Below are 13,772 nucleotides of genomic sequence, written 5' to 3'. Positions count from 1 at the left end.
AACAACATTGATATCTACCTTGGAGATGTTTTCAAAAATTCTAGCCGTTCTGCGCCTTCCCAAGCGGGTTTCTTTGGCTAGACGTTCTTTTGTGCAAACGCCGGAACGTGTGGATTTGATTTCTGCGTTCGATAACCCGTCCGTGGCGCGAAAATCGAAATCGGGTGCGACAACCGGACTATTAGCCTTCAAGGAACTCGTATCACACGAAGGATTCGACACATTGGCTAACGACGTCATTAAAAATGGCAATCGGCTTCTCAACGAGGCAATCAAAGCGAAAAACAACCCGACAGCTTGCCTCGAACTATGCGACGAACTATCGGACGAAATTTGCAAAATAGCCGACATGGTAGGCACGAAACGACCGTAAAATCAACTAAACTTTTGATTTTTTGCACAGAGTGAATGCATTCGGATGCTCCACCCCGATGCAGCGTACAAAGAATCAGCAACAAGCGCATGCGTAAACATCAGCAATTTCGTGGAAAAACTCAACACGAATTTCGACCTCTACAAAGCGATCAAGAAAATCGCGACCGATTCTCAACTAAAAGCCGATCTCGAACCGGACACTCTCCGTCTCGCCGAGCTCCTAATCGTTGATTTCGAACAGAGCGGAATTCATTTAGACGCCGAAAAGCGCGCGCAAGCCGTCGCCCTGAACTCGCGCGCGCTATCCCACGCGATCGCGTTCGGCGAAGGATGCGCAAAACCGAAAAACGATGCAAATGATCGGCAAAGCGTCTACTCCACGCGAGACGCCGACCAAATTTACTTATTGAAACAATTAGCAATCAGCCGCCACCAGCTGGCGCGACTTTGCGGGTACGTGGGTCCTATTTTCTTTCACGCCCGACAGGAAACTCTATCGTGGCGCTGTGGGAGGCAGGAGGGACCCCCGCTGCTGGGACACTGTTTGCTTTGTCTTGTAGGTTCCCAAGTTTCGCGGAACGGACACTTAGAGGCGGTTCCTCGATGGTGGGGGGTTGTGCGAGGGCGCGAGAGTTTCTCACGCTCGCCGCGCGACAGCTGAAATCGGAGGTAGAGCGCGCGGCGTTGGAAACGGGACAACGGAGCGATTCTGCGCAGAATTTGAACGATTTCATGTCTAACGGGCAATTGCAGTGGTTTTCGCGACGGCGCTTTTCTCTCGGGACGTGCGTGGATGGCCTGAGCCGACTATTCAGTCATCTCTACGGAATTCGACTGCACGTGAAAGAAGCGGGAAACGGGGAGGTGTGGTCGGATGACGTCGTCAAGGTAGGCGTTGCGCATGAGCGAGAGGGCGAGCTCGGCGCGATCTATTGCGATTTGATTGGACGCGAGGAAAAGTCGGCAGCGCACGATTGCCACTTTACGCTACGCGGGGGACGTCGTCTGGCGCCTGGGGCCTATCAGAATCCTCTAGTCGTTCTAACGTGCAATTTCCCGCGCGGCGATCCCGTGACCTACTTATCCTCCTCTCAAATGGGCACTCTCTTTCACGAAATGGGCCACGCTATGCATTCGATGCTCGCTCGCGCTCGTTATCAGCACGTTACGGGAACGCGCTGCGCTACGGACGTGGCCGAAGTCCCGTCTCACCTGATGGAAATATTTGCACGTGACGAGCGCGTTCTTCGTCTTTTCGCACGCGACGACGTCGCACGACGTGCTGCGTCGGTGGCGGCGAAAGAAAATCACATAGATACCCAACTTCAAATAATTTACGCGTTAACCGACCTTCAACTTCACGACGAAAACGTCAATGACGACGTTAATCCCATTGATATTTATCATCAAAATCTCAAGGAGTATTTTCCGCTAAACATAAAAGACATGGAGAATCGAATTCAGTATTTCTCGCATTTTAGTCACTACGGGGCGCGATATTATTCCTACCTGTGGGCCAGAGCTGTCAGCAATCTTCTATGGAAGCGACTCTTTTCAGCTGATCCTCTGAGCAGAAAAGCCGGCGAATGGTATCGAAGGGAATTTCTTTCGCACGGAGGAGCCAAAGATCCGCGCGAAATCCTCGCCGATACTCTCGGATACGAACCGACAATGAAAGAACTTGTGGAGTCGTTGATGATGTCACCGAATTAGGAACTGTGTAGTAGCACGCGTCATAAGATTACTGCGTTTTTTTCTTCTAAACTTTTTTTAATTGAAAGCGTCCGCTATGGGGAAAGCTTTCCTCCGCTGTTGCAGCCAATAACTGGCAGAAAAACTAAACTGGCATCGCGTGCGTGCAGTCGTTAGACACACAGACTCTACCAAAAAAGAGAGAAAAAACAGCGGAAGCGGGAGCAGGAACAGAGCAGAGACGAACACACGAACGATACAGACAGACATACAGACAATGACACGCCTACCTTTCTACTAGAGTCTCAATCACTTCATCTTTCGATTGCCTCGACGTTTCACATTGGCCAGCTGTTTCGTGCGAATTGGATTGGCGCCGGACATGGCGCGCAACGTGGCCTTGTGAGCATAGAGCTACAAAAAATACGGATTATTTAATTAATTAACTATTTTCTAATAGTTAATTATTTTGTATTTTAATTATTACCTGGCTGTGAGTGGCTGGGTTTGCTTCGGCGAGTTTTTCCATAGCAGTGAATGTCTTCTGATATGCAAGCAGATCCTTTCTTCCCGTATCAGTCCACACTTGAGTCTGCAATTCCAGCAGCCAATCGCAGGCAAGCAAGTACACCAACTAAAGGAAAGGACACCTGAAGCGTTTTCCTATTAGTAATGTTGACTATGATTACCTTGTCCAATGAGGGAACGTCGTCTTTGGCGGCATTGAAATCTTTCATCGCGTTGACGCCGGTTTCGATCATTGCAGAGCCATGACAACAGAGGACCAGAGCGTCTTCTTCCTTCACAAGTTTGCCAGCAACCAGCTTGGCTTTCACAGCCAGAGAAATCGCCCTGCAACAACAAAACACAAAGAAAACATAGACATTATTAGGATGCAAATACAGATTAATATTTACTTCATCAATTCCTCGCTTTTGCCACTAGGAAGAAGTGCCACTTGACCGTAGATCTCCGTCACTTTTGCGTCCTTCTCTTCTCTTTCGACGAGGCAAGCCAGTTGGCCAATGAGAGCCCACCATCTTGCCACATCATCTCCCTCCAAATCTCCACTGGATTCCGACACGACGCGCGTTTTTCCCGCCACTTCTTGCACCATGGAAAATTCGGCCAAAGCCAAATCGGAATTTTTCGGCGACGCGGTCAAATTGAGAAATCCGTTGTGTAGCAACTGTTGCCGATAGAGCGCGCCAAGCGAGGCGAGCGGATCGTGAGCGGGACGAGGATTGACCCAATTGCAAGACGGCGTCTGCTTCCGGAACCAATCTGACGTGAAAAAGAAGCTCTTTCCATCGGGAGTCAAGAGCCAATCCAGATCAGAAGAAACGCAGCGTGCCATACGGGACAAGAGAATGTGCTATAAAGAAGAGAGAAACCCTATTTTATTAATCCAGTCTTGTTGCTATTACGTACGGGAATGATTGGAAGGTTTGGATGATTTTTTCTGGTCTGGAGAGCAGCTGTGGCGTAGATATGAGCTCTGACGTCATCGTCAATACAATCTCCCGCCACGTCGCACATGTTGACACATGATAGGGTGAGATCCAGTGACGCAAATTTATCCAAAGGATAATACCCTAAGAAAACGTACTGACATATATTTATCTATTTATTATTTATTTTTCTACCTGATAAATGCAATTTGTGAAGGTCGTGATAGACTGCGACTGCGTCCTTGGCAACGCGACGTACGGCTTGGAGTTTCTTGCGTTGCCATGGCAAGAGATAGCCAATGAGAGTCCACACGAGATTGTTGATGTAGAGAACGTGAAGGAACTGGCGTAGGATGTTCCATATGAGACTGTTGGTGACGTCAAAAACGGATCGAGGAAGAGGATGACATCCCAACGATTCGAGACTCAATCGATGATGTTTCACAGCTGAATTCAAATTGCCCTGGAATATTAGGAAGTAGCGTACTATTATTAATCAATAGTTTTTCTATTTAAACTCACGTCTCTTTCGTCCTGTTTCGCCTGTTTTCTGTGTCTCCAGAAGCCGCTCTTGTCTCTCGTCTCATTCGGCTCTCCAAAGACGAGAATCCAAGAGAGGCAAGTGATTAGAATGAGTAGACGAATTGCCGTCACGACGCCCACTTTCCACCAGCTCATCTCGTCGTCTTGGTTGTCCGTGGCAACGCCCTGCAGGTGCCTCCCTGCCGAATGATGCATCTCCGCCGCTTTGGAATGAGAGTCAAAGACGTTGCCCGGAGCAACGACGAGACTCGTCATCATGAGAACGCAGAGAAGCACTCTCGTTCCATTGGAGGACGTCATGGAATGCTTGTCTTTTATCTATAGTACAAAACAGAGTACTTTTTTAGAGTCCTATGCGTGTACATGTATGAATAGAGTGATTCAGTGATTGTGGCATAAACCGTTCACACAAAAGACTTCAACTCATTTCGCAAAGGAAACTAGCAAGGGATTCTAGTTCTATGCTGTTTGGTCACACATAGTGACTTCCCACTCAGCCACAATTATACAGGCACCCGTTCAAAAGAGTAGAGTACTAGAGTATGTCTGTGGTTCAAAGGGAACTATAGCTAAGCAACAGTAGCAAGAGATCATGATACAATAAGATGAATATGCTGTTTGGTTATGAAATACGTTGCGTACTGTCAGTGTCTCTTGTCTTATACTGTAGTCCTTTCACGTGCTATCCCGCTTAGACACTATACATCACTAGCTTCAATGCAGCTGTTCTTCCTTGATTAAAAGTATCAAGGAAGACAGCTATACTAAATCTTACGAGGCTAGGACGACTGTAAAGTCTCTAGTCTGTACAAACGAACTATTAAAATACCTGATGACTTGGAGATCTCTTGTCATCGTCATCCGACGTCATAGGCGGCGTTTCCAGCATTTCTTCCGCAGGCGATGAAGCGCTGCTCGACGGCGAAGACCCGTAGAGGCACTTATCTCCGTCCGGCGAGGACGTGGACGATTGGGCAGCCATCTTTGTCGCTCTTCTCGTCTGATAATGAGAAGAGGAGGAGGAGGACGATTTTCGATGTTGCTGTTCCATGGAGAAATCCTCTATGGAGCGCTGGGTATCGAAAGCGAGTAGAGTCGACGCCAAAAGAGAAGGATCTTGGAAATAAAAAATTATTTATTTATTTAATTAATTTTTTCAAGAGAACCGACCTCCTTGTTGAGCGACTTTTCGAAGGGCGAGATTCTCGTTTCGAAGACGTTGATTCATGTTCTGCAGATAGCGTATGTAATCGATAGCCTTCTTCAATATCCCAGCCTTATTAATCTAAAACGAATTTATATATATATATATCCATATCTGATTATTTATTCTTTATCACCTTAGAATCATTTCCGACCACCAAATCCTTCAACTCGACGATCTTATCATTGATACTCGTCCTGTATCGTCTCTCGATTGCATTGTGAGCCGATCTCTTCTCCTTCCCGTTCTTCTCGTTTCCCTGCGGCCCTCCAAAGGAGTCCGAATGAGGCGGCATTACCCCAGTGGGAAACCCGGAAGCTGCAGGCCCGCCGCCACTGCCACCCCCGCCGTAATTGCTCATCCGTGAAAAGGAAGCGGCCGTGAAGAGAGCCGCTCCATTTGCCAATACCTGCTGATGGGCATTAAAATTCGGCGTCATTCCCTTGTAGCAATCGGTTAGTGCATTAGCAACATGGCGCAAAAAAATGCGAGACACCTGCAAATGCTGGTCGCCCATCAACTGCGGCGAATACATAATTCGCGCCGCTGCCGCTGCAGCGGCGGCCTCGTGATTCCCGTACGGCGTTCCTCCCGCCGCCGCGTCGAACGGCGGAGCACCGTTGAAGACTTTGCCCTCCGTCGATTGTGGCGTAGGCGCCGAAGGGAGAAGAGAACGAGATTGGGGTGTAGGAGGCGTCGTCTGGGGAGCGTGAGGCGCCTCGGACAAATTTGGATTCGGTAGAACCTGGTCTGTAAATTATGGAAAATTCCCGTTTAGCACGCGACACCACGCCCATTTGGGAAGTTTCAAACGTGCCACGCCCACGTTTTTTTTGCTCAAATGCGCAGGAAATAGCTGTTTAGCATGAAGCTCTATTCAATCCACGCGACACGCCCTCATTTCGGGGCCCCCCCCAGCCGTATTAGATTTTGCTCGGGGTTTGTTCTAAAGAAAACAAATCTGGAGTTTCCCGTACGGGAAACTCCCTCGCATCTCACGTCGAAATCGACGCGCTTTTACGGATAAACAGCGATCTTTCTGCGTTTTCTACTCGGATTAGAGCTCGCGAGACTCGCGAAGCTCGTGTGCAATGGAGTTCTTACCGTCGAAAGCCGACAGGAAGGTGTCAGTGAATTCTTGAGGGAGATCGGGGAAGGACATGTTGTCGAGCGGAAGGTCGACGGGGTAGTCGTTCAATAACTCGTCCTCACTGTCCATCCCACCGAAGAAGCGACGATTCGCACGTCGACGTAAGCCAATGGAAGACCAACGTTCGAGTGGCCTGATTTTACGTCATCTAATTTTAGTATTGGCACATGCGTGAAGGCCTTGGTGATGACGTCAACGCGAAGAAGATTCGAGAACGCATTCGTCATTGTAATGACGTAAGCGCTACGTCATGGTTCCCCTCCTTCCTATAAAAGGGCTCTTATTCCCGGCTGGGAGATACACTGCAGCCTCCAGTCCGAGCCTGCAAGCAGATTTTTCGACAGCTTTTTTGGTTCCTTGCTTTTTCGCTTGCTGGCAATGTCGCTGACTGTGAAGGCGTACCTGTACCGCGGGGACTTCAACCGCGAGAATCCGACGCCGGCTGAAATACGCCGCTTCAGCGTCGATGCGGACGTTAGCTCGAACTACGGATATCTTATCCAGAAGATAACGAGCGTTTTCTTCGGTCTGAGAACCGACTGCATTGCCACGTACTGGCAAGGTGAGATGACGCTTCCATGATTATGCATGACTCATCATTTCGTTCGCGCAGATGTTGACGGCGATTTCGTCACATTTTCAAGCGACGAAGAGCTCGTTGAAGCTCTCGGAAATATCAACGGCGACGTCTTCAAAATCCACGTAGACGGTACGTCACGAAATCGAACGGTCGCGTGCTGCGCCACGTGTGCGAGCCCCTCCCTCTTTTCTATAGCAACAGAGACACGTGGACCGGAAGACCAAGCTCAATCTCAGTCCTGCCGAAACAGTTGGCGTCAACCGCCCAACGGCTGGGGAATGTGCGGCCCCGGTCGTCGCGGCGGCGGCGGATGCGGGCCCCCCTTTGGGGGTGGCTGGGGCTTCGGCTTCGGCGGTCCCCCGCGTTGGGCGCGTTGCTTGCAGCGCCGCGAAGAACGTCGACAGCAGCGCAGGCAAGAGAAAGAGCAGGGCGAACCGGCTCCAGGTCAAAACCCGGAAGAAGAAGGCGATCCCGCCACGACGACAAAGAAGGGAAAGAAGGGCCGTTGCGGGGCGTGTCCTCGCGACAGGCAACGTCGTCGTCATTTGAGGAATATCGGCGAGGCTGTGGCGAACGTGCTTCAGCCGTTCGGCGTTCACGTTGACGTCGATGTTGTCAATGACGACGAGCTGAAGCAGATGCAGAGAGAGCAACAGGAACAGCAGAGATCGGCTCACGAAGGAGAAGAAGAAGAAGAAGAACAAAGAGAATCAGATACAGAAGAAGAGGAGGAGGAAGAGCAAATGGAGTCCCAAGAGGATGCAGATGCAGCTATGGTAATATATAAAAAATTAGTAATATATTATTTATTTATTTATTTATATTTAATTTCTAGGCTGCTGCTGCTCAGGCTCAGGAGTTTTCCGCTTCTGTTGCCCAAGCTGCTGCTTCTGTGATGGGCTGCGCTCCGCCGCCTTCGTTCGTTCCGCCGCAGCGGGCCAGCGCTCCGCCTCCCGTTTCCAAGGAGGCATTGGAGCATGCTCTGGTGCAGATGCAGGGAATGGGATTCGACAACGAAGGCGGATGGCTTTCGCGACTGCTCGAGGCCAAAGGCGCCGACATTGGTCGCGTCTTGGACGCCATACAGCCGCGCAAGAAGTGAAGAGCGCAAAAGCGGAAAAGCGTCACGGAACCTCTGCTGCCCCCAAATAGGGGGCATGCTTCAGTTTGTCTGTTTTTCGTGATTTTTTTCTTTTTCGTTCACTTTTTTGGTTGACTGCTTATCAGTAAACCACCAGCAAATAAAAAAGAATTTTTGAGCCTTCAGCACTGAGATCAGTATAAGTAGTGAGCTCAATTTCTCCACAGAAAAATTGTAACCCATTCTAATCAAATCTACTGTACTTTTTTAAAACTTGAGACTTACTCCAGAAAAAGTCCTTTGCTATTCCTGCTGCATGGGTATAAATTACCTCTTTTCTGCTTGCAAAAGTATTAGCCCATGCGTGCAAAGGCGCTAAAAGAGAGCGCATGGTAATGACGCAATAACCGCCACGTTGCCCACGTAGCCTAAACCACTTACCTCTATAGCGTGCACAACTTTTTTTCCTTGTTTCTTTTTTCTGGCGATATGTCCGTGATTTCCGTGAAGGCCTACCTGTACCCAAGCCGCTGGGAGTTCAACTGCGAGAATCGGACTCAAACACGCCGCTTCAGCCTCAACGCGGACGCTAGCCCAAAGTACAACTACGGATCTCTCCTCAAAACAATAACGAGCATATTCGACGTGAAAGCCTACTCCATTGCCACGTATTGGCGAGGTTAGATGCATGACGTCATCACGCGTACTCGTTTTTTTGACGAAACGAATCCATTAATGTTTCCGCAGTAAAATGTAAATTTAACCTCATCCTAATTAATTAATTAATTAATTAATCGGTAATCAAATATACTTTTTATCGTGAGACTTACTCTGCATATATCAGAAAAAAGTCCTTTGTGCCGAACGGCTATTCCTGCTGCATAACCGAGGAGTTATATCAACTGGTATAAACATGGTACAAATTACCCCTTTTCTGCTTGCAGAAGTATTAGCCCATGCGTGCAAAGGCGCTAAAAGAGAGCGCATGCATGGTAATGACGCAATAACCGCCACGTAGCCTCAAACCGCGCACAACATTTTTTTGTTTCTTTTCTGGCGATATGTCCGTGATTTCTGTGATTTCTGTGAAGGCCTACCTGTACCCAAGCCGCTGGGAGTTCGATCGCGAGAGTTGGACTGAAGCACGCCGCTTCAGCCTCGCTAGTGCGAAGTACAACTACGGATTTCTCCTCAAAACAATAACGAGCTTATTCGGCGTGAAAGCCTACTCCATTGCCACGTATTGGCGAGGTTAGATGCATGACGTCAACACGTGTACCCGTTTTTTTGACGAAACGAATCCATTAACGCAGATATCAACGGCGATTTCGTCGCCTTTTCAAGCGACGAAGAGCTCGCCGAAGCTCTCAAAATTACCGACTGCCGTGACAATAGCGACAGTCTCTTTACAATTTACATTGACGGTAACCCGAAGGCCACGATACTCCGCCGCGCACGTGTGCAAGCCGGGCAGCTGTTGCGAAACCTCTTTCTCCTATTCTCTCGCATAGACACAGCAAAGTGCCTTGCGACTTGCCTGTATTTTGTTTTCGTGGCCGGTGCGTATGTGCTTTTGTACTGGTTCTATTCGACGGTTACCGCTTCTCCGCGTAACCGGTACTACTAACTATGCAGCACGTGTCAAGAAGAGGAAGTCTGTTATTAATGTGAAGAAGAAAGCTGTACGTGTACTAGGAATGTTTCAGTTTGTGCACTTTTGGTTGACCGCCAGCAAATAAAAAAGCATTTAAAAAGTTGAGCCGTCGGCACTGAGATCGGAAGTGATCTGGTTAATCAACTTCTCCACAGAAAACTAATCGGTAAGCGCGAATCCACTTTCTAAAACGTGTGCATAATCCAGAAAAAGGGGTGGTAATTTATAGGGCTCCATGCGTGCTAAGGCGCTAAAAGAGAGCGCATGCACGACGCAATAACCGCCACGTAGCCTAAACCGCGCGCACAACACTTTTTTGCGGTTCCTTGTTTCTTTTTTTTTCGGCGATATGTCCGTGATTTCTGTGAAGGCCTACCTGTACCCAAGCCGCTGGGAGTTCAACCGCGAGAATCGGACTGAAACACGCCGCTTCAGCCTCAACGCGGACGCTAGTGCAAAGTTCAACTACGAATCTCTCCTCAAAACAATAACGAGCTTATTCAACATGAAAGCCTACTCCATTGTCACGTATTGGCGAGGTTAGATGCACGACGTTTTCACGTCATACTGTACCCGTTTTTGACGAAACGAATCCAGATACCAACGGCGATTTCGTCGCCTTTTCAAGCGACGAAGAGCTCGCCGAAGCTCTCAAAATTACCGACTGCCGTGACAATAGCGACAGTCTCTTTACAATTTACATCGACGGTAACCCGAAGGCCACGATACTCCGCCGCGCACGTGTGCAAGCCGGGCAGCTGTTGCGAAACCTCTTTCTCCTATTCTCTCGCATAGACACAGAAAAGTGCCTTGCGACTTGCCTGTATTTTGTTTTCGTGGCCGGTGCGTATGTGCTTTTGTACTGGTTCTATTCGGCGGTTACCGCTCCTCCGCACAACCGGTACTACTAACCATGCAGCACGTGTCAAGAAGAGGAAGTCTGTTATTAATATGAAGAAGAAAGCTGTACGTGTACTAGGAATGTTTCAGTTTGTGCACTTTTGGTTGACCGCCAGCAAATAAAAAGCATTTAAAAAATGTTGAGCCGTCGGCACTGAGATCGGAAGTGATCTGGTTAATCAACTTCTCCACAGAAAACTAATCGGTAAGCGCGAATCCACTTTCTAAAACGTGTGCATAATCCAGAAAAAGGGGTGGTAATTTATAGGGCTCCATGCGTGCTAAGGCGCTAAAAGAGAGCGCATGCACGACGCAATAACCGCCACGTAGCCTAAACCGCGCGCACAACACTTTTTTGCGGTTCCTTGTTTCTTTTTTTTTCGGCGATATGTCCGTGATTTCTGTGAAGGCCTACCTGTACCCAAGCCGCTGGGAGTTCAACCGCGAGAATCGGACTGAAACACGCCGCTTCAGCCTCAACGCGGACGCTAGTGCAAAGTTCAACTACGAATCTCTCCTCAAAACAATAACGAGCTTATTCAACATGAAAGCCTACTCCATTGTCACGTATTGGCGAGGTTAGATGCACGACGTCTTCACGTCATACTGTACCCGTTTTTGACGAAACGAATCCAGATACCAACGGCGATTTCGTCGCCTTTTCAAGCGACGAAGAGCTCGCCGAAGCTCTCAAAATTACCGACTGCCCTGACAATAGTAGCGACAGTCTCTTTACAATTCACATCGATGGTAACCCGAAGGCCACGATACTCCGCCGCGCACGTGTGCAAGCTGGGCCGCTGTTGCGAAACCTCTTTCTCCTATTCTCTCGCATAGACACAGTAAAGTGCCTTGAGACTTGCTTCTACTTTGCTTTCGTGGCCGGTGCGTGTGTGCTTTCGTACTGGTTCTATTTGGTGCTTACCGCGTAACCTGTACTACTACAGCACGTGTCAAGAAGAGGAAGCCTGTTCTACCCCCAAATACTTAATAGTAGAGTTAGGAATGTTTCAGTTTGTGTGCTTTGGGTTGACTGCTTATCAGTGACCGCCAGCAAATAAAAAAGCATTTAAAAAAAATGTTGAGCCGTCAGCAGTGAGATCGGAAGTGATCTAGTAAAAGTTTGGTAAATGAGCTCAATTTCTCCACAGAAAACTAATCGGTAAGCGCGAATCTACTTTCCAACGTGTGCATAATCCAGAAAAGGGGTGGGTAATTTATACGGCTTGCGCCGTATTAGCCCGTAAGGCGCAAAAGGAGAGCGCATGGTATAATGACGCAATGACCCCCACGTCTAAGCAAGCAGCGCGGTGCACCGCATTTTCTATCTCTATCTGGCGATGTCAGCGATTTCTGTGAAGGCCTACCTGTACCCAAGCCGTTGGCAGTTCGACTGCGAGAGTCGAACCGAAGCACGCCGCTTCGACGTCGACGCGGACGCGAACTACTGCTCTCTCGTCAAAAAAATAACGACCGTTTTCTCCGACCTAAAAGCGGACTCCATTGCAACGTATTGGCGAGGTTAGATGACATATAATTACGTACCCCCTTCTATGAATTCGTGCAACGCAGATTCCGACGGCGATTTCGTCGCCTTTTCAAGCGACGAAGAGCTCGCTAAAGCTCTCGGAAGTCCCAAATACCGCGACAATTACCGCCATTCCGACTTTACAATTCACATAGACACTAACCCAAGGCCCTGCTGTCGCGCACGTGTGCAAGCCGCCCGGCTGTCACATAACGTCTATGGCCTATTCTCTTGCGTACATGTAGTAGACTGTCTTTGAATTGGTTTTCTTTTGTTCCTTGGTCTGTGCTTTTTGTACTCGTTCTATTTGTCGTGTCACTAACCACGTGGTCAAGACTCCCAAATACTTATACAGTACTGTAGTTAGGATTCTTAGGAATGATTTAGTTTGTGTGTGTGTTTTTTTTTCGGATTAGTAACTGTAATCCCCAGCAAATACAAAAGCATTTAAAAAAGTGTTGAGCCTTCGGCGCGGTAAAAGTGCGAACGGATCTACTACGTAATTTTTTGGTATTCGGGTTTAATGTTTCCGCAGCAAAATGTAAATTTAACCCCATCCTAATTAATTAATTAATCGGTAAGGCGAATCTACTCTCTTTCTAAAAGCGAGAGCTTACTTTGCATAATCCGGGAAGGCTTGCCCAGAATGAATAATTGGGGATGACATCACGACCGCTGGCTCCTTTACCCGCCTTCATATAAAGCGCCCCAACAATCAAATAGACGAGAACAAACACAAAGACACTGTTGCACAACAGCAACGTCAGATCGACCATATGTATCAATCAATATATATACTTACACAATAATAGATATAGAGCCGGGACTTAGTGGGGTACCTCCGCCCACAGGACAGCAATGTTTGGAGACAAGAACAAATTCCTAGTACGCACAGAGAAACATAGGTAATAATAGACTACCTTTTTAATTAATTAAAAACTAACATATTCATTTGGCAAGTTTTCACCGTATGCTTCTAAATGACCCTCGACATCTGAATTACATTGCAGTATGACTTTGCTATTTCTATATTTACCCAGAAGAGAAAACACTTATAATATATAGACAATAATTAGGATAATTTTTCTGACTGGGTTATGTTGTCTGTTGGGACTCCCATGTATGTGATTATAACATGTGGCGTGGGATCATTGATCCCCCCATCAGTCAAGCCAAATTGATTTCCTTCGCTCTGGCCAATGTTGATTCCCACGTTCACCCCACTTGGAATGAGGCAAACCTAGAGAGGAAGTATCCATTTGCGACGTTTTCTATTCGTTTTTATTATCTTACCGTCGTATTTTTGCATTTTTCGTTCGTGAAATCGAAACACGGATTGAAATCGAAGGTGTTCTCGCCGTTATCCTTTACGTTTCGAAACCTGACGTAATTTTGAGGATGAATGGGCGCGATTTCGCGGCGGATCTGGCTCGCCTTGGGACTTGGCTTCGATTCGACGCCTGCAAGGGCGATAAATCGATCGTCGATCCGTTTTCGAACGCGCACGAGCACGTTCCCGTCTTCCGACAGTCGTATCGCGAAGCGGAGACGGCGACGAGAGAGAATTGAAGGACGAATGCGGAGCTCAAGAAAATATCGAACGTCATTGTTCGC

The 13,772-nt window shown here is 48.1% G+C and overlaps 4 protein-coding genes across 4 annotated transcripts; 2 read left to right on the top strand and 2 right to left on the bottom strand.

Moving 5' to 3' along the window:
• Positions 1-25: 25 nt before the first annotated feature.
• On the top strand, positions 26-2,217 carry LOC136193942 (mitochondrial intermediate peptidase-like). The gene is made up of 3 exons (XM_065982955.1): positions 26-352; positions 404-828; positions 936-2,217. The coding sequence occupies exons 1-3, from the start codon at positions 26-28 to the stop codon at positions 2,086-2,088; spliced, it is 1,905 nt and encodes a 634-aa protein (XP_065839027.1). The 3' UTR covers positions 2,089-2,217.
• LOC136193909 (sterol regulatory element-binding protein 1-like) lies at positions 2,112-6,592 on the bottom strand. Its single transcript, XM_065982922.1, has 12 exons — positions 6,370-6,592; positions 5,762-6,015; positions 5,402-5,707; positions 5,232-5,346; positions 4,891-5,177; positions 4,041-4,379; positions 3,714-3,981; positions 3,499-3,662; positions 2,985-3,442; positions 2,757-2,919; positions 2,555-2,701; positions 2,112-2,481 (listed from the first exon to the last, which is right to left on the bottom strand). Exons 1-12 carry the CDS (start codon positions 6,482-6,484, stop codon positions 2,377-2,379), a joined length of 2,721 nt encoding a protein of 906 aa, XP_065838994.1. The 5' UTR covers positions 6,485-6,592; the 3' UTR covers positions 2,112-2,376.
• A 112-nt stretch (positions 6,593-6,704) lies between these two features.
• On the top strand, positions 6,705-8,261 carry LOC136193953 (sequestosome-1-like). Its single transcript, XM_065982966.1, has 4 exons — positions 6,705-6,977; positions 7,029-7,124; positions 7,191-7,771; positions 7,831-8,261. Exons 1-4 carry the CDS (start codon positions 6,794-6,796, stop codon positions 8,095-8,097), a joined length of 1,128 nt encoding a protein of 375 aa, XP_065839038.1. The 5' UTR covers positions 6,705-6,793; the 3' UTR covers positions 8,098-8,261.
• Positions 8,262-11,923: 3,662 nt separating this feature from the next.
• Positions 11,924-13,772, bottom strand: LOC136199546 (uncharacterized). The gene is made up of 8 exons (XM_065989768.1): positions 13,593-13,772; positions 13,452-13,539; positions 13,250-13,398; positions 13,103-13,184; positions 12,961-13,040; positions 12,776-12,902; positions 12,176-12,716; positions 11,924-12,117 (listed from the first exon to the last, which is right to left on the bottom strand). Exons 1-7 carry the CDS (start codon positions 13,763-13,765, stop codon positions 12,654-12,656), a joined length of 762 nt encoding a protein of 253 aa, XP_065845840.1. The 5' UTR covers positions 13,766-13,772; the 3' UTR covers positions 11,924-12,117; positions 12,176-12,653.

The sequence above is a fragment of the Oscarella lobularis genome, chromosome 1, assembly GCF_947507565.1.
Source record: "Oscarella lobularis chromosome 1, ooOscLobu1.1, whole genome shotgun sequence".
NCBI classification, from domain to species: Eukaryota; Metazoa; Porifera; class Homoscleromorpha; order Homosclerophorida; family Oscarellidae; genus Oscarella; species Oscarella lobularis.
Note: the sequence above shows the minus strand (reverse complement) of the source record. Positions and strands in the feature narration are given on the sequence as shown.

Coding starts and splice junctions, on each gene's coding strand:
- LOC136199546 (XM_065989768.1), bottom strand. CDS start 13,765: ATGACGTTCGATATTTTCTTGAGCTCCGCATTCGTCCTTCAATTCTCT. Junction 13,540..13,592: donor AATCGAAGCCAAGTCCCAAG/GCGAGCCAGATC, acceptor AAATTACGTCAG/GTTTCGAAACGTAAAGGATA. Junction 13,041..13,102: donor AAAACTTGCCAAATGAATAT/GTTAGTTTTTAA, acceptor TGTGCGTACTAG/GAATTTGTTCTTGTCTCCAA.
- LOC136193942 (XM_065982955.1), top strand. CDS start 26: ATGTTTTCAAAAATTCTAGCCGTTCTGCGCCTTCCCAAGCGGGTTTCT. Junction 353..403: donor TTTGCAAAATAGCCGACATG/GTAGGCACGAAA, acceptor TTTTTTGCACAG/AGTGAATGCATTCGGATGCT. Junction 829..935: donor CAGCTGGCGCGACTTTGCGG/GTACGTGGGTCC, acceptor TTTGTCTTGTAG/GTTCCCAAGTTTCGCGGAAC.
- LOC136193909 (XM_065982922.1), bottom strand. CDS start 6,484: ATGGACAGTGAGGACGAGTTATTGAACGACTACCCCGTCGACCTTCCG. Junction 3,443..3,498: donor CAAACCTTCCAATCATTCCC/GTACGTAATAGC, acceptor TCTTCTTTATAG/CACATTCTCTTGTCCCGTAT. Junction 2,482..2,554: donor ACCCAGCCACTCACAGCCAG/GTAATAATTAAA, acceptor TATTTTTTGTAG/CTCTATGCTCACAAGGCCAC.
- LOC136193953 (XM_065982966.1), top strand. CDS start 6,794: ATGTCGCTGACTGTGAAGGCGTACCTGTACCGCGGGGACTTCAACCGC. Junction 6,978..7,028: donor CATTGCCACGTACTGGCAAG/GTGAGATGACGC, acceptor TCGTTCGCGCAG/ATGTTGACGGCGATTTCGTC. Junction 7,772..7,830: donor AGGATGCAGATGCAGCTATG/GTAATATATAAA, acceptor TTTAATTTCTAG/GCTGCTGCTGCTCAGGCTCA.